General features: G+C 37.6%; 1 protein-coding gene across 3 annotated transcripts in view; it reads right to left on the bottom strand.

Moving 5' to 3' along the window:
- The window catches only part of SVEP1 (sushi, von Willebrand factor type A, EGF and pentraxin domain containing 1), a 181,887-nt gene that overhangs the window by 39,835 nt on the left and 122,106 nt on the right, over positions 1 to 19,946 (bottom strand). For 2 of the 3 annotated variants that reach the window (XM_072842318.1, XM_072842316.1), the window contains 6 exons: positions 19,670 to 19,843; positions 19,101 to 19,220; positions 17,202 to 17,378; positions 16,355 to 16,439; positions 15,526 to 15,717; positions 14,433 to 14,600 (listed from right to left, as the gene is read on the bottom strand). In XM_072842318.1, the coding sequence (XP_072698419.1) occupies positions 14,433 to 14,600; positions 15,526 to 15,717; positions 16,355 to 16,439; positions 17,202 to 17,378; positions 19,101 to 19,220; positions 19,670 to 19,843 (916 nt within the window). The remainder of the gene's footprint in view (positions 1 to 14,432; positions 14,601 to 15,525; positions 15,718 to 16,354; positions 16,440 to 17,201; positions 17,379 to 19,100; positions 19,221 to 19,669; positions 19,844 to 19,946) is intronic. The other variant, XM_072842317.1, reaches the window with a different exon arrangement.

The following is a 19,946-nucleotide window of genomic DNA, read 5'->3' on the forward strand; positions in this document are numbered from 1 at the left end:
GAAGATAAAATTATAGAAAATAAGGAAGCAGAACAAAGGAGAGAAAGAACAACTATGGGTGATGAGAATAGACTAGGGGAACTCAGTAACTCCATCAAACATAATAACATTCGTATCACAGGAGTCCCAGAAGAACAAGAGAGAAAAGGGCACAGAAAATTTATTTGAGGAAATAATAGCTGAAAACTTGCCTAATCTGGGGAAGGAAACAGCTATCCAGATCCAGGAGGCAAGAGAGCTCCCATCAAAATCAACAAAGACAGGACAACATCAAGGCATATTGTAATTAAATTTGAAAATGCAGTGATAAAGAAAAAATCCAGAGGCAGTTAGACAAAAGAAGTCCCTAACTGGGATGCCTGGGTAACTCAGCAGTTGAGCGTCTGGCTTCAGCTCAGGGAGTGATCCTGGAGTCCTGGGATCAAGTCCCACATCAGGCTCTTTGCACAGAGCCTGCTTCTCCCTCTTCCTGTGTCTCTGCCTCTCTCTCTCTCTCTTGAATAAATAAAAATTAAAAAAAAGAAGTCCCTAACTTACAAGGGAAGACCCATAAGGCTAACTGTAGATCTCTCAACAGAAACTTGGCAAGATAAGAGAGAGTGGCGTGATATATTAAATGTGCTGAATGAGAAAAATCTACAGCCAGAATACTCTATCCAATGATAGCAAGACTATCATTCAAAATAGGAGGAAAAAAAAATAGAAGGAGAGATAAAGAGTTTCCCAAACAAACAAAAACTAAAGGAGTTTGTGACCACTAAACCACTCCTGCAAGAAATATTAAGGAGACTCTTTGAGTGGAAAGGAGAGACCCAAAGTGACAAAGAAAGGAACACAGAAAATCTTCAGAAACAATGACCAAACAAATAATAAAATGGCATTAAATACAAATCTATCAATAATTACTCTGAATATAAATTGATTAAATGCTCTGTGTCAAAAGACACAGAGTGTCAGAATGGATAAAAAAACAAGACCCATCTATATGCTACCTACAAGAGATTCATTTTATACCTAAAGATACCTGCAGATTGAAAGTGAGGGGATGGAAAAACATTTATCATTTATGATGCAAATGGACATCAAAAGAAAACCAGAATAGCAACACTTATATCAGATAAACTAGATTTTAAACCAAAGACTGTAACAAGAGATGAAGGGCCCTATATCATAATAAGGGGGACTATCCAACAAAAAGATCTAACAATTGTAAACATTTATGACACCAGTATGGGAGCTCCTAAATATATAAAATGGTTAATAAGAAACATAAAGGAGCTAATTTACAATAATACAGAAATAGTAGGGGACTTTAACACTCCACTTATATCAATGGACAGATCATCTAAACAGAAAATCAACAAGGAAACAATGGCTTTGAATGACACACTGGAACATACCAATTTAGCAGATATATTTAGAACATTCCATCCTAAAACAACAAAATACACATTCTTTTCAAGTGAACATGGAATATTCTCCAGAACAGATCACATATTAGGTCACAAAATAAGCCTCAACAAATTAAAAAAGATTGGTCATACCATGCATCTCTTCTGACCACAACACTATAAAAATGGAAGTCAACCACAAGAAAAAAATCTGGAAAAACTACAAATACATGGAGGTTAAATAACATGCCACTAAACAAATGAATGGGTCAACCAGGAAATAAAAAAAAGAAATAAGAAAATAAAGGGAAACAAAGGATAATGAAAAACATCAATTCAAAAGCTTTGGAAGCACCAAAAGTGGTACTAAGAGGGAAGCTTATAGCATAAGAGGCCTAACTCAAGAAGCAAGAAAAATCTCAAATAAACGACCTAACTTTACATCTAAAGGAGCTAGAAGAAGAACAAACAAAACCTAAAACTAGCAGAAGGAAGGGAATAATAAAGATTAGAGCAAAACTAAATGATACATAAGAAAACTAAAAAATCCCAATAGAACAGATCAGTGGAACCATGATCTGGTTCTTTGAAAAAAAAAAAATCAACAAAATTGGGCAACCCGGGTGGCTCAGCAGTTTAGCACCTGCCTTCGGCCCAGGGCATGATCCTGGAGACCCCGGATTGAGTCCCACATCGGGTTCCCTGTGTGGAGCCTGCTTCTCCCTCTGCCTGTGTCTCTCTGCCTCTCTCTCTCTCTCTGTTTCTCATGAATAAATAAATAAAAATCTTTAAAAAAAAGAATACTATATAAAAAAATCAATAAAATTGATCAACCCCTAGCCAGACTTATCAAAAAGAAAAGGACTGAAATCAATAAACTCACAAATGAGAAGGGAGAAGTAACAACCAACACCACAGAAATACAATTTAAGAGAATGTTATGAAAAACCACACACCAACAAATTAGACAACCTGGAAAAAATGCATAAATTCCTAGGAACATATAAACTACCAAAACTGAAACAGGAAGAAATAAAAAACTTGTACAGACAGATAATCAGCCAAGAAGTTAAATCAGTAATCCAAAACTCCCAACAAACAAAAGCCCAGGACCAGATGGCTTTAGAAGTGAATTCTACCAAACATTTAGAGAAGAGTTAATATCTGTTCTTCTATATTCCAAAAAATAGAAAGAGAAGGAAAACTTCTAAATTCACTCTATGAATCCAGTATTACCCTGATACCAAAACCAGATAAAGACCTCATCAAAAAAGAGAACTATGGGCCAATATTCCTGATGAACATGGATGCAAAAAATCTCAATAAAATACCAGCAAATTGAATCCAATAGTACATTAGAAGAATCATTCATCATAATCAAGTGGGATTTATTCCTGGGCTGCAAGGGTGGTTCAATATTCACAAATCAATCAATGTGACACAGTAAATTAATAAAAGAAAGGATAAAACTTTTCAATAGATACAGAAAAAGCATTTGACAAAGTACAACATCCATGATAAAAACCCTTAAGTAAGGGTTTGAGGGAGCATACCTCATCATAATAAAGGCCATACATAAAAGACTCCATGGCTAATATCACCCTCAGTGGGGAAAAACTGAGAGCTTTTCCTCTATAGTCAGGACAGATAGGGATGTCTTCTCTCATCACTATTATTTAACACAGTACTAGAAGTCCTAGTCACAACAATCAGACAACACAAAGAAATGAAAGGCACCCAAATTGGCAAGGAAGAAGTCAAACTGTCACTATTTGCAGATAACATGATACTTTATATAGAAAATCCAAAAGACTCTACCAAAAAAATGCTGGAACTGATACATGAATTCAGTAAAGTTGCAGGATACAAAATCAATGTACAGAAATGTGTTGCATTTCCATACACCATTAAAGAAGCAGCAGAAAGAGAAACCAAGAAATCAATCCCATTTGCAAATGCACCAAAAAACCATAAGCTACCTAGAAATAAACCTAGAAGAGGTAAAAGATACGTATTCTGGAAACTATAAAACACTTATGAAAGAAATTGAAGAGGATAAAAAGAAATGGAAAAACATTCCATGCTTATGGATAAGAACAAATATTGCTAAAATGTCTATATTAGCCAAAGCAATCTATAGATTTAATGTAATCTCTATCAAAATACCACCAGCATTCTTCACAGAGCTAGAACAAAAAAATCTTAAAATATGTATGGAATCACAAAAGACCCCAAGTAGCCAAAGCAAACTTGAAAAAGAAAAGCAAAGCTGGAGACATCACAATTCCAGATTTCAAGTTATATTACAAAGATGTAATCATGAAAGCAGTATGGTACTGGCACAAAAATAGACACATAGATCAATGAATAAAACAGAAAATCCAGAAATAAAATCACAATTATATGGTCAATTAATCTTTCATGAAGCAGGAAAGAATACACAATGGAAAAAAGGACAAATGGTGTTGTGAAAATTAGACAGCAACATGCAGAAGAATGAACTGGACCACATTCTTACACCATACACAAAAATAAATTCAAAATGGATTAAAGACCTAAATGTGAGACCTGAAACCACAGAATTCCTAGGAAAAAACATAAGCAATAGTCTCTTTGACATCAGCCATAGCAATATTTTTCTTCCCTTGGGCAAGAGAAACAGAAGCAAAAATAAATTATTGGGACTACATGAAAATAAAAAAGCTCTGTGTAGTGAAGGAAACATCAACTAAAAGGCAACCTACGGAATGGGAGAAGATGTTTGCAAATGACAAATCCAATAAAGGGTTAGTATCCCAAATATATAAAGAACTGATATAAATCAACACCCCAAAAAACAAATAATCCAGTTAAACCACGGGCAGAAGACACAAATAGACATTTCCCCAAAGAAGACATATAGATGGCCATACACATGGAAAGATCCTCAACATCACTCATCATCAGGGAAATACAAATCAAAACTACAATGAGATACCATCTCACACCTGTCAGAATGGCTAAAACTAACAATACAGGAAACAACAGGTGTTGGTGAGGATGCAAAGAAGGGGGAACCCTCTTATACTGTTGGTGGAAATGCAGATTGGTGCAGCCATTCTGAAATATAGTATGGAGGTTCCTCAAAAAGTTAAAAATAGAGCTACCCTCCCATCCAGCAATTGCACTGCCCTGTATTTACCCAAAGGATTTATAAAAATACTAATTCGAAGGGATACATGCACCCTGATGTTGATAGCAGCATTATCAACAATAGCCAAATTATTGCAAGAGCCCAAATGTCCCCTGACTGAAGAATGGATAAAGAAGACATGGTATATACATAGACAGTGGAATATTAGCCATAACAAAGAACAAGATCTTGCCATTTGCAACTACATGGATGGAGCTAGAATATTCTGTTAAGTGAAATAAGTCAGTGAGAGAAAGACAAATATCATAGGATTTCACTCATATGTGGAATTTAAAAAACAAATCAAATGAACATAAGGGAGAAAAAAGAGGGAGAAAAAACCAAGAAACAGACCCTTAACTATAAAAAACAAACTGATGGTCACCAGAGGGGAGACGGGCGGGGACATGAGTGAAACAGATGATGGGGAGTAAGGAGGGCACTTGCGATAAGCCCTGGGTGTTGTATGTATGTATTAAATCACTAAATTCTACATCTGATACTTTCATTGACACTACTTACAGTATGTTAACTAACTGGAATTTAAATAAAAACTTGGAAAGAAAAGGAAATATTTACTGTTTGAATCCTGAGCTTACTAGTAAGGATCAAATGACCTTCATTTAAGATACAGAAATGCATCCTGATATTAATATTATGCTTGTTTAGAAAGGGAAGTGGATTTAAAGTTTTTGCTATTTAAGGATCTCTAAAAATTACTCACATTTCTTTAAAAATAAATATGACTCAGTATACATTTAGAACGTCATCTGTCAATAGATGGTTTTAGTTGATTTCATCACTAGTATTTGAAACAAAAGCACTAAAAAAAACATAGGTTTCCCACACATAACTCATGCATTTACTTAAATTCAATGAAATGCAAAGCAATGATTGTAATTCTAGTCTTCTGTGTTTCCTAAACCCTTACCCAACTGAGTGTTAGCATTTCGAGCTGTGTTCTGTGTATGGCTCTGCTATTCAACAAGGATGAATCAATTTAGCTTAATAACTCTCAGTCTTTCTTTCTGCCTTTGACAGGTATTTTCCCACAGAGGGTGATAGATTGATGACTTGCAAAAATCTTGAATTATTCTCAAGTGCTCTTGCAATGCAGGAGAACAAAATATTACGATATGTAGTATTAGAATAACTACATGTGATTCATTCTTGATTTGTTCTCGCTTTCTTACTGAAGAGAAAAATGACAGAATTTTAAAGGAAAGTCTAACACCTGAGCCATCTGTCATTTTGATACTAATGAAGGATAAGGGTATTAAAATAATTTGGCACCTAATTTAATTCTGTTAAGACATATTAATTTCTTCATTTTACAGATGAGTGAATGGTGGTTCCACAGGCTAATAGACCTGTCCGGAGCCACACAGTTACATACAACTGAATTAAAAAATCTGAATTTGATTTACCAGATTCCAACAATTATACCTTTTCCTTGACATTGTTCTGTTTCCTTCCTTTTATCTTTTTAAAATGAGATGGATCATAATTTGTGGGTATCCTGTGGAAACTGCACTGCAGAATCATCTAGTACAAATTATTTGACCCACCTTTCAGCAAAGATCCTTATGTCATTAGTTAGCAAACATTTCCCCTAAGGTTCCTTTTAGTTTTATAGGGGATCTGCTATGATAGAGAGGTTGGAGTTCATCCCCCTCACTGGCCAGATTCATGAGATCCACAAGAAGCAGACAGATCAAGAAAATAGAAGAGCATCAGCAGAAACGTGTGCATGCATTCTACCTATGGCCATATATCCTGTTTTGGACAGAAGAGGTCTCGAAATACTCATAGACATCCCTGACAACTATGTGCAGTCTCTAATTAGGGTCTGCTGCAGGTTCATTGTTAAGGATAAGCTCTGCTCTTTCTATTAGAATTCAAACTTAAGAAGTTTTTAAATGGTTTCTGTCTAGGAGGATACAGGAAGACATACGAGATGCTAAAGGCATCATAATCTTATTATTAAAAAATCCATTATCCCAGATTCTACTGTTCCTGTATAGAATGTGTTCTGAGTAGAAGTTCCATTTATAGAGACTCTTGACATTTAGTCTTTCATTAAATAATTCTTAAGGATCATGCTATGGGCTGGAGTCACTTCCTTAGTGCATAATGCAAGGCTAACGCATTTGCTTGTTTCCACATCTATGTCCATCCTGCCCTCCTTACCCCACCTACTGGCTGCTGCACTGTGGGCCCCTTTACACCTATAGCAGTTGCTTAAAGAGGAAATGATTAATTCTATCTGAAGAATGGAGAGGGAAAGAAAGCCTTCCCTGTGGAAATGGCTTTTGAGGAGTCATGAGATAAGAAGAGTAGAAAAGTCATGAGATAAGAAGAATAGAAAAGAGAGGAAAAGTATTTTTCAAGACAGAAAAATAACATGAACAAAGAGCTTGGAGTATGATATGGCTGGGGCATAAGGGGAATTTACAAATAATTAGGAACAGCATCTGAACACCTGAACAAGGAAGTGGCAGTCACTAGGATTTGTGTGTTTTGACAGTTGTAGTGGTTGATGGATAGAGATGTGGCAGGCACAGGTAAACTGGAAATAGTTTTTGACAGCTTCTTTTACAAGGACTCTCATAAGATTTTAGCAGGCAAAATGTCACTAGAACAGAAAGATATTTAAGTGGTTTATTAACTGGATGATCTAAAGAATACTGGTTAATAGAAATAGCCTGGTTGAGAGTTTCATTTCTTATGATTGCCATAAAACTCTCCTTAGACCCCACATCCATCAGTTTATAAGCAACACATAACTATAGGGTGGGGAATAGGGTGTTTACGATCCAGTTCAATGTTCTAATCTTACAAGGTAATATTTAACAAAGATAAGACGGAATGTACTGCATATTCACAGTAAAGAAAAACCACACAAATGAAAAACCCAGTTTATCACATGAAAGACTTTGGGTTTAATTGAGAGTAAGTTGAATGAGTCAATGGCGGCATCTTGAAAGGGTGACTGCATTTCTAAACTCATTTATTTGGAAAGAGAAGATGAAAAATGAAGTAAATTAATGTCTCTGTATGTGTGTATATGTCAGCCCCTAGATGTGGCATTTTTATCTCTGCTATATTCTAACTTGCATGTGTCAATGTGCATATTCAGCTTTGGGTACTATAATTGAAAGTGGCTCAGCTGGTTGGATGTCTGCCTTCAGCTCAGGTCATGATCCCAGGGTCCTGGGATTGAGCCCTGCATTGGGCTCCCTAATCAGCAGGGGATCCCACTTCTCCCTCTCCCACTCCCCTTGCTTGTGCTCTATCTCAAATGAATAAATAACATCTTTCTTAAAAAATGGACTACAGATCTACTGGAATAGGCTCAGAATGATTCTGAGAGGAACAGACTCAGAGTCATGTTCATTTATGCGAAAGAAGTACAGATAGGAGGCTGAACTGGCTGAAATGTCTGTCTCCCTGCACCAAAGTGAGAGATCATTTCTCAGTCGGGAGCTGTGGGAAGGGCTGGGATCCTTCACAGAAGCCTCCCACTTGGCTCTACTGATTCATTTGTAGAATCTCAGGATCAAGCTGTGAACTTGAATGGCTGGGATTTCACAGGTACAGAGAAATGTACACTGAGTGATTTCAAGAGGTAGAACCAGAACCTTAGACTAGATGAAGTACTCAGTTAAGATGGCAACTAAGGGTTATTAAAAATAACCATCTTCCAAAATGCATCAGTTAGTCTTTGAAGGTGGTAAAGAAGTACATATTTTCCAAATGACAAAAAGTGAGGAATTGTTAGCTATTGCCTAAATTGAACTATGACTGGCCTCTGAACCAAGTGCTGTATTATTTCCTTATGTTAGACATCTCAGGGTGTGTTACAATATCTGCAGAACATATTTCACCTGCTTATTTGTTTAAAAGAATCATTTGAGGTACCTAGGTGACTCAGTTGGTTAAGTGTCTGACTCTTGACTTTGGTTCAGGTCATGATCTCAGGGCCGTGAGAGTGAGCCCTGAACTGGGCTCCACACTGGGTGTAGAGTCTGCCTGAGATTTGCTCCTTCTCACTTTGCCCCTCCCTGCTCACACAATTTTCCTCGCTCTGTCTCAAAAAAAAAAAAAAAAAAAAAGAATCATTTAAAAAAATGATAAAGTTTTGTAGAGATGATGACATTCATCCTATAAACATTGGCTACCAAAGCAGAAAAACTGGAACTGGTACAAATCTAAAATGCTGGAATATTTAATTTTATTCTGTGGCATTTTGTATTCTCATTCAAGAGACACTGGGAATGCTATTGCAGACTATTATTTAAAATCAGGCCATATAGGGGCACCTGGGTGGCTCAGTGGTTAAGCATCTGTCTTCGGCTCAGGTCATGATCCCAGGGTCCTGAGATGGGGTTCTGCATCAGGCTCCCCACAGAGAGCCTGCTTTTCCCTCTGCCTATGTCTCTGCCTCTTTCTCTATGTGTTTCTCATGAAGAAATAATAAATAAATAAAATAAAATAAAATAAAACAAAATAAAATCTCCCTTCAAAAAAAATCAGGCCATACACATTATAAAACAAATTGTCCTATGCCATAACTCCAAAGAAAAATGGCCCATTGATATTACAGTGATACTACAGAAGGACATATTTCAGGATGAACTTGCAGCAATTCATTAGCATATTTCTGGAATAATAATGAAAAATTCTTTGAAAATGGGCAGAGTAATCTTCAGATACAATTTTCAGTGATTTGATTGACACACTGAGTGGAAGCCAACTAATGAGCATGTGGGAAGCTTTATGAGAGAGCTCCCCAGTGGATCATCAGCTCCTCTCTTTTTAAAAGAACCTTCTAAGAGCCTTAAAAGAGCAGCATACTAGATATTTAAAGAGTTGCAACTTAAAGCAATGGAAAGTAGATATCAGTGTCAGCAGTTAATTCTGTTTTCAGCTAAAAATGATCAAAAAATTTATCTTAGTACATTCAGTAATTGCATTTAAAAATCTACATTTAAGAAGAATCAAAGGGAACCTTCTATGAGGGTTTTAGGATTTTGATGACCCTTCCTTCCCTCTGAGCTTCTCACCAAGAGAGTAAACACATAAGGATGAAAAGGGAAATGGGAAACAAGTTATCACTTTATTAATTTGGGCAAACAGCTGAAAACTTCCAGCCCTGTGTTTTGGTAACAGGTAAAGGTGGAAGGCCAATTTTAGGGGCAGGAGGTATACTTTTTGCTTTTCTCCTTCCCTGGCAATTATCTTACTACTCGTGTCTCCTAAAGTATTTGCTCTTCCAACCTGAAGTTGAGAGCGATTCTTTTCCCCTTATTTCAAGGGAAGGTCAGGGCAAAGCACAACACCAATATGAGAAGAAACAACATTGGGACCAAAGTAAGAATGTGTGTGTGCACATGAGAAGCAGGCTGGGGTGGCTCACAGAGTGTGCAGGGCAGTGGGAGTTGAAATGGCTGGAGAGGCAAAGAGGCCCTAATCCTCGTTTCAGGCCAACAGCATCTCAGGAAGCCAAAGGAGAAGGCAGGTCCATTGCACAAATAGGCCCATTGCACAAAAGCCATGACTTGAATACAGTGATCCCATCCCAGAATAGAACAGACACAGAGCATGTTGGCCTACACCAATCAATTCCTTAGGGGAAAGAAACAGAAAAGGAGTGAAGAGAGAAAACTAGTTCTGGCTATACCATAATCTGAAAACCTTCCCTATATCACACTTGATGAAACATAACAAGTTATTTTAGATGCACACATTTCTTTAGAAATAAAGAGGAAATTAACAACAGAGAAGTGAGCCTGTGATCCAATGCTGTGACTGCCATCGGATTAGACGGAGAAGGGAAGAGGAGATGATAGGAAATAAAACTCTGGAGTTGAAACAGATTAATAGCTGAGTCTCTGGCATGAATCTGTGTTCTAGAAAAATACTATCAGTTTCAGACAAAGATTTATGCTGATTCTTACTGGAAAAAAATACATAATGGATATACTTCAGGAAGCAGAACTGTTAAACTCCAAAGGGTGGGATGAGATGCAAAAAGCAACGGTGATGAAGAGAGATTAATAAACCTGCGAATAAATCTAAATAAATGCTGGCTATATTAAAAAATGACTAATTTGAGAAGTTGTAAAAGAAGAGGAAAGCAAAATATAGATGGTCATAGGATGTTTATGAAGAGAGAGAGGATAGAAATTTGTGCTTTCCAAGATATTTGAGTCGTTCAGGAGAGGCAAAAATATTCAGTATGACCTCGGGGTAGGATGATTTCTTAAATTTGAAACACACACAAAATAAAATATAAAGAAAACAACTGATAAATATCAAGTACTATCTCATAAAGCTTAAAATATTCATATTTCATGACTCAACACCTTCTACTCTGGGTATGTGGGCCAGAGATGGTCTTAACTTACATGTACCAGGAGGCATGTGTGAGAGACATTTATTTCAGAACTTTTACATCAGCAAATAAGGTAGAAACAAATTAACCTTCTACCAGTAAGGAAATGGGTAACTTACAGATAGCTCATTCTTCCAAAGGATACCATAGAGCAGTTAAAAGGAACTCTGTTGATTTACATGCATCCATAGAGAAAAATGTAAAAAAAACCCACAAAACATGGTAAACTTCAAAAGGATAGTACAAAGCCGCCACATATACAGCAATTAAAACACAAAAATCAATAGAAAGTTTATGGAGACATAGATATGGAAGGACAAAAATGCACATTTGTTACTTTGAGGAGGATGGGAAGGTGGTGAGAATGGCTTCTTGTTTTATTTGTAATACTATATTCCTTTGATAAAAAGAGAGCTAGCAGAACTATGGCAGATATTAAACATGTGCTTTTCCCTCAAGAATGGATGCCCAGGGGGGTGCCTGGGTGGCATAGTCAGCGATGGGTTCGACTCTTAGATTTGGCTCAGGCTGTGATCTCAGGGTCGTGGGATTGAGCCCTGCCTTGGGCTCCAAGCTCAGCACGGAGTCCGTCTGAGATTCTCTCTCACTCTCCCTCTGCCCCTTCCACTTGTGCTCTGTCTCTAAAATAAATAAATAAATCTCAAAAACAGAAAAAAAAAAAGGATACTCAGGTAACTTTAAGTAGAGATTAATTAACTACCTTTTCTGTGTTCCTATATATTTCAAATGCTTCATTAGCTATTTGGCCAGAAAAAAAGAGGAGTACAAGGGCTTTCTTTCTAGTCCGGCCATCCTCGTAGCACCCCAAAGTGGAGTAGGGATATTGCCAAAGGGCGTCACTGTTCTTCCTCTCACTAAAAAGTGTTACTTCCAGAAAAAAACAGAGAAATTTTCTCTTAATAGCTATTGATTTTTTTTTCTTTTAGAACAAAATGTAGGTGGCACTGATTTGCAACTATAGATACTCTCTACTAATTTGAGTAGTTTGATTAACTATTTAAGAACTCTTAATTCGGTTAACTATTTAAGATAGTTTCCCCTTAAATTATTAAAGTGTCATCACTGTATATAGCAATAATGATGACAGAGAAAATAAAGCTATATATGTACCTAGAACTCCATGGATCTATAAAGCACTTTCATAAGACTGTTCTCATTCCTTTTAACAGGTATGTGATTTAGGAGGGTAGATTTGGTTTCCATTTTTTCGATGAGAGAAAAGCTCCCACAGAGTGCCTGCCTGCCGAGACCAGAAGGAATATGCAGGATAATGTGGTCTAATACCTCAGGTTGGAATACTATTTATTTTGCCAAGCTTCCATTATTATAGTAGGGAGCACATAGGATAATGCACGTGAAAGTCCTCTGAGAATGGAAAACCCTCTACAAATGTATGGACTTGTAATTTTAATTAGTGCCTTTAGTGCTTCTTTTAATAAAAAACCCTCTTGTACAACATAGAGACCTAACATTAGGCAGAACTGTAACTCTTTTGATATATTTTAGGTGAATGATTTGTAAAGAAAAGAAGAAAAATATTAATTTGTATCTATCGCATGATCTCTAATATTAAAAATATATCTAAAGACAGAATTCTGAGAGGAAACATAGTCTAACCTCACTGTTTATCTTTGGATAATGTTTTAAAAGATATTTTCCATTTTCTTGTTTTATATGGTGATAATGCATTGCCTGTTTAATCAGAAAAAAAATCCCACAGGTTGTCAAGATCTAGCTGTTATCTGGAACATGTATAGTTGATAAGACTTCACCAACACTGAGATGACTAATCTCAAATACTCTTGTGCAGTTCGGAAGTTTTATTTTATTTTTTATTTTTTTTCGTTTGGAAGTTTTATATGGTGATAATGCATTCCCTGTTCAAGCAGAAAAAAATCACACAAGTTGTCAAGATCTAGCTGTTATTTGGAACATGTATAGTTGATAAGACTTCACCAACACTGAGATGACTAATCTCAAATACTCCTGTGCAGTTCGTTGGGAAGCAGTTTTTAAAGGAGTCAAACTGTGGGGGACAGATAGAGATGGAGCCATCAAAAGCTAACTCCTGCAGTGACATTTTATTTACTTATTTAATCCTAGTACATTTAACACACAGTGTTGTTCTATCAGTTTCAGGTGTATGTACAAGAATTCAACAATTCTCCACATCACTCAGTGCTCCTCAAGATAAGCATACTTTTAATCCCCTTCTCCTATTTCACTCATCCTCCTCCAATTTAATATTAAAGATTTCTTTTTCACTTCAGAAGGTGTTAAGATTTGGGATTTCCATCAACTATTTAACCAAGTGTTTGATTCTCAGAAGCTTTTTGCAAAAAGACAAAAACAAAACCCCCCAAAAAAATGAACTGTCGCCACCTGCTGGCAGTCTTGTATGACCGGGACTGTCTTCTATCCAAGTGAAAGGAACTTCAACTCTTATGATAGAGTAGAAACTACCCTCTCATTTGGGCTTCAGTCATAATAATGGCAAGGTTGGTTGAATTAATGAAGGCCTTTTTTTTTTTTAACCTGGGTAGGCCAGGCTTTATACTAGGCATTTTATTTCTCACAGTATCCGTTAGTATGAACCTTTAATGAAATTGTTTTTATATAGTACACTCGAAGCACAGAGAGGCTATACAATTTTCCCAAAGCCACACAGTAAAGGACAGAGCTGAGCTGTAAATCCTGAAGGTGGCAACTCTCTGCTAGTGCTGCTTCCAACTATGTCAAAAACACCTGTGGTCAAATCTGGAGCACGAAAGCACTATTCATGGTGAAAATATTTGTTGAAGAAGCACGGGGGTTGGGGGGGCGGTGCAGCGGGAATCAATGAAATGCACATCAGGGGTCCTGGGATTCACTTACTCTCACTTGCTTATCACCTTCTTGAGACAAAGCAGACCACCACCCCAGGCCCCCCCTCCCCTTTCTCTGCACCTCGTAGGACTTTTGTAAGGATCGAATGAGACGGTGAGTTAGAAAGCTCCTTGTGATCTGCTTCCTTGCTTTTCACATTTTACCTCTGAATGAAATGAGATCATTCAAAATATAAAAACCTGAATTTTATTATCTTTGTTCTCCTGTGGACACGTCATCTTTAGGTTATGACTCAGAGTCTTGCCTTCAGTTTTGCAGAAATACACAAATGCCTAATCAAGTGTCCTTTTTTGCATCTTTAAGTATAAAGATGGTTTCCACTGCATTGCCCACTGTCCCTTATTCGAGGCCTACTGTGATAAATTACTCTAATTCCAGGAAAACACTGTCACCACAGAAGACTATATGCTCCGTCTCCGCTGTCAGGAAATAAGAGCATAAAGCTCTCTCTGGCTTTGGAGGCCAGGAAACCTGATCTAGTATTCGACGGAGCCCATCCCCATGGTTAGGGGCACGTCCATTCCCTGGGGCTCCCAAGGCTTCTTTCTCCTGCAGGGTCACTCACCCTTCTTTGCAGGTGTAAGTGACAGTGTTCCCAAAAGTGAAGTTCCTTCCGGTGATGACAGCGTCTTTGATGGCCGGCGGCTCTCCACAGACAACAAGATGGCAGGTAGGTGGCGCTCTGTCCCAGCTGCCTGAGGCCGAGCATTCGATGACAGAAGGGCCCTGTAAGCTGGGAAAGAACGGCTATTATCCACTGCCATGGAGCTGATTCTATCCGAGCAAGGGAACCTGAGCAGGCTCCAGAGCGTTTCCGTCAATGAATGGGCTAAACCCACATCACAAGGGCTGCAAAATAAAATGTGCTCCCTGGGGGTGCAGTAGGGCTCCAGACCTCACAGACAGAGCCCCTGGGTGAGAAGGGGTTAATAGGCTGGTTGGGATCCGGTGAGAGCAGAGAGACATCCAGGAAGTCACAGTGGCTGAGGTCAAAGGGCACACTGTCCTTGTCCTGAGCCTGGGCACCTGCGCTCTGTTGCTCATGACTCTGACCTCTGTTCTTCCTTTCACTTCACAAACCTCGCATCCCAGTGGCGTGGCTTCTCCACCTTTGTCTGCCTACCTGATTCTGACTGTTATGTTTGACTTCCTCTTCACTGCATCTGTTTCACTTCAGATCCCATTGGCCAAGTTTCTGACTACAGCCTGTCCCTACTGTCCCTTCTATTTGAACACACACACACACATACACCCATGCATACACTGTTGATCTAATCAACCTCATGCGGTATTAAGAAACTGGGCCCTTGCCCTGATATGCTTTTTGCAACATCCCATGCAATGTTCAGTATAAGCATGGTAACTTATGTACCAAAAAAAAAAAATCCAGATATTGTAGTAGGCCTCACAAACATGTTTTTGCTTTCGTGTTTAATGACTAAATGTTTATAGTGACTCAATTAGTGCTCCCAGAGTCAAAGTTAGCTGAAATGTTTCCCTATATAAGCTGGTCTTCCTGAAACATACTAATTTGAGAATATCTTTTACATTTAGAAACTTGTGTCTAAAGTCAGCTAGTTACATATAAATGAAACCTATTGAGTAAGTAATGAGTAATAGGGTATTTTAGAAGCTTGGCTGGTGTCTATGGACATTACCTGTATCCACTCTCACATGAATATGATGCAGTAGAAAGGTAGGTAAGCCCACTCAAAATATATTTCCCATTATTTATGCTTTCAGGGCTAGAACACTTGACCAGTTCACATACAGGAAGAGAATGACTCCAAGAACCACTAGCAAGACAGGAAGATTCTTTAGCACCATTCAGAGTATATCCTTTATTACACCTAAAGAGGATAAAGGGAGGTTACTGAATATAATTTGCTTTATTTTGCATAATTTTATTAGTGCCAAGACCTTTAAAAATGTTGAGAATTCACACTTTACAATTTATTGGAAGAGTTGTTTCTTTTTTCTACTGAAATCATGCTTTGAAATTATTGTTTTTCAAGGTTGAATACATCTTCCCCATAGGGACCTTGGTGAGTGGTAGGTAGAAAAATTAAGAATTTGGCTTGCCTCCAGTTTATGTCATGGATTAGTAGCTGCAAACAGAAAATTCTGAGTCTGAGAATGTTCTGGTTTGGTGTAAGTACTTGAGATAATGGGTCTAGAGCCAAAGCTCCAGCTTATAACCAAGAATATTCCTTAGTTTCCAGGACCTTCCTCCATTGCATCCATTCTCAAAGCTCCTCAAGGATGCTGGTGACAATAATAAGGAACTTGTCAGAGGATTTAAGGATTCTACATAGGACTATCACCATTAGGCTATGGAACTTGATTCCTTCATCCTACACATAATTTAAGTAATTCCATATTAATTAAAAGCCATCCTCTGAGAATCTTCTTCTTTCTTTCAGTTTTATATCACAGCCTGCATGTCATCAATGACTTTTACAATGTAGTTTTAACCTTCACACTTACCTATATGTTACTTTACTGCCATAGGTAAATGATGATACATCAATGTCACCATTTTCTGGAATAGCTGGGACACCACAGAAAACAGCTACAAGGTAGAGAAACAAAAGAAGTATGTATTGCTTTTTTCACAGTGTGCACAAGAAGCTTTTTTTTTTTTTTTAACCATAGTTGACTTTTTATTTAAAAAAATTACAGGGTGCAATTTCCAGCATATTTTATAAAAGTACTGCCTGTATCAAACCTTTATGTCACTATTAATTCCAATGAAGAGCTGCCTTTTTTTTTTAAGGTGCTAATTCCAATTGATGAATACATGGCCTTAAAATAGAAAGTTTCCATTATTTATCCAAATGTCAAAATTAAGATTACCGAGAAGTTTATTGCCTTATGGCAATAATTTATTTTACATAAATAATATTCTTTATTAAAAACTATGAGGTCATCCTGTTTAAAACTTTCAGGGTAATTCACAGAAAATGGATGTATTTATTCAAATTATACACTGAAGCGCTGGGCTATTGGCTATAGACATTTATAAGTAAAGCAGCTCTGTAAAGAAAGAAGACACACAAATGGATCTGCCTTGATATAATATACATAATTGAAATTAATGAAACCTGGAAGACCAATATTGTTATACTATGTTCTGTTAGGATCTTAAAGAAGAAATCACACATTTAGTAATCCAAGGGCAGCTCTGGGTTACCTTGATTGCCTTTAAAAATGAGCCTAAGAGTTGGGTTTTAAATACAAAGAATATTGATACAACCTAACACGTGACATGTCTATATCTTAAATGTTTAGTATTGCCAGACACCCATGAACATGGGGAACTTGTGAAACATACCTTCACAATATGGTAACAGATCACTCCATTCTCCAGACTCTAAACATGTGATTTTGGTGGCTCCTACCAGCTGGTATCCTTCCTTGCATGAGAATGTGACTTTGGCGCCCAGTGTATAAATCTCACCAGAAGAGTAGCCATTTTCTGGATTTCCCGGAGCCTTACATTTTATAGGTTCTTGAAAGAGAGGACAAAGTTTTTGTGGGACAATAAGTGGGTGTTCACACAACCATGCAAGGTCTCATAGCAAAATAATTTCACTACAGTTAAAGTACCAGTTGAATCTTGTGGGAAAAAAATAAAAAAAGCTTTTGAAGGGAGATACAGGAGGGTTTGGGATACACTGGACATTAGAGCAGAACATACATTTAACAGGCATTCAAACTACAATATTTTGAAACACAATGACTAACAAAAATATACAAAATTTATGTGGCCGAAAGGGAGGTGTTTATTGGGTGGTGCCAGGGCATTTATTAAAAGAACTTTAGCTTCTCCTATCTCCCCTCACCTTCACGCCTACTTTTTAAAAGCAACTGGCTTTCTGTCAAATTGATGTAAAGCTGTATCCTAAGGAGATGGAAAAAAATTCTCAGCCTGCCTTTCTAATCAGACTATGAATCAGAAATCCCTACTATGTGCAAATTTAGGGGTTGGTCACCACTTCTACGAAGGGAAGTAAGTTAAAGGGATATTTAGGACTAGAGTTGGATATGAGTAATTATAAAACTTGAATTATCAAAAAGGGAAGATATATTGATTCAATCTTTCTGAAAGTAATTCTGGCCATATGAGTCAAGGACTTTATTTGTATTTATTTATTTATTTTTAAAATTATTTATTTATTTTTTTGAGGGGGGAGGAGCAGGGGGAGAGAATCTTTTTTTTTTTTTTAATTCAATTACCCAACATATAGTACATCATTAGTCTCAGGGGAGAGAGAATCTTAGGCAGGCTCCACACCCAGCACGGAGCCTGATGCAGGGGTCAATCTCACGACCCTGAGATCATGACCAGAGCCAAAATCAAGAGTCAGATGCTTAATATACTGAGCCACCCAGGCACCCCATCAGTCAAGGCCTTCAAGTATTTTTTTTTAAAGATTTATTTATTTATTTTAGAGAGAGAGAGAAAGCGCACACATTGAGGGAGGTGCAGAAGGAGGGAGAGAGAGAGAGACAATCTCCAGCAGGCTCCGTGCTGAGCATGGATTCTGATGCGGGGCTCGATCCCACAACCCTAAGATCATGACTTGAGCTGAAATCAAGAGTCGGCTGGTTAACCAACTGCGCCACCCAGGCGCCTCCTCTGCCAAGAACTTTAAATGAATCCTCTCAAAAAGTGAATGCCATTATAAGACTTGATTTTGAGAATTCGTCTTTACTTTCTATTTTATGGGAGTTGCTTTCTCACAATAAATGCAGAATGACATCAGTGAGTTGAGAGATGGCCTGTTTGATCAAAGTTATCACAAAATATAGAGACGTGATATGGCAAGATGTCCATTTCTTTTCAACAATAGAATTCTGTGTGGCTGAGGCAGAAGAAACACACTGATGGTGAAGTATCTTTTTTTTGCTCTGACTGAGGCCATAGAGGCCAGTGATTGTATTTCTAAATCCCCTCTATGATTCTTGTACTATATGGACACTGCTTCAACTTTCTGGTGATATGGTTGGTTCTCAGTTTTATTTTTTAGAGATTGGGAAGTTGGGAAGGGCACAATGCTAATTTAAAGCTCCTTTAGTTATTACTTATGTGTCTTTTTAAAGATGGTTTATCTTCTCTACCTGCCCTCTGCACTTGAAAATGATGTCTTTTTAAATAACATACATTTGAAATAAATATATACTTAAATAAAAAATTAATAAACTTCCCAATGATACATGTACTAGTTACCTGCACAGTTTTTACCATCTCCTGTGTAGGGTGGGATACATGAGCAAATGTAGGATCCATTTGTATTCAGGCAGGAAGCATACTCACTACAATCTGACCCAACTGCGCATTCATCAACGTCTAAAATGAAGATAGCTTACAGGTAGTGAAGTTGATTGATTTTTCTTATGTATCAAATACTTGTTTTTACTCTTAAGTCATTACATATTGCTTAACGTATAACACCAGAGATATTTTCATATAGCAAAAATAAACTATACTCTAGTAAATATAGTAGTCATGATCACATTGCAGATACACAATAAAAGCTGTTATTCTCCCACTTTATAGGTGGGTAAGTAGAAGAACAGAGATAGATTAAAAATAGTCTTGGTATCGAGCCTGGTAACAATTCTAAATATTCTTGGCACATCTAGAGACAGCTGCTTTGTCACAGTGGCTTGCCCAGAGCTTACTGGGATGAGATGAAGTTAACAAAAGAATGTCACAAGAGAGCCTCAGGAATTTGGGATGATTGTCTCCCAGGGAGCTAGAATAAACCCAGACAGTACTGCCAAGATTTATCTCACCAAGGCATGATGGTGAAATGCCATTCCAGCTCCCGTTGTCTGTACAGAACATCCTTGAGTCACCCAACAAGTAGTAGCCATTGTTGCACTGGTAGGTCACTGTGCTGCCAGCATGGAAGTCCTCAGCTGAGTAAAAGCCATTCTCCAAAGGGGGTGGCACCCCGCAGCTAATGCCTGTAACGTGCAGGAAGAGCACACCTACATTAGGAGCGAAATGCTCCAAGGACGTGTGGTTCATGTTAAGCTAGTAGTTGAGTTAAATGGGACTTTTTCATTG

This window comes from Canis lupus, chromosome 10 (genome assembly GCF_048164855.1).
Source record: "Canis lupus baileyi chromosome 10, mCanLup2.hap1, whole genome shotgun sequence".
NCBI classification, from domain to species: Eukaryota; Metazoa; Chordata; class Mammalia; order Carnivora; family Canidae; genus Canis; species Canis lupus.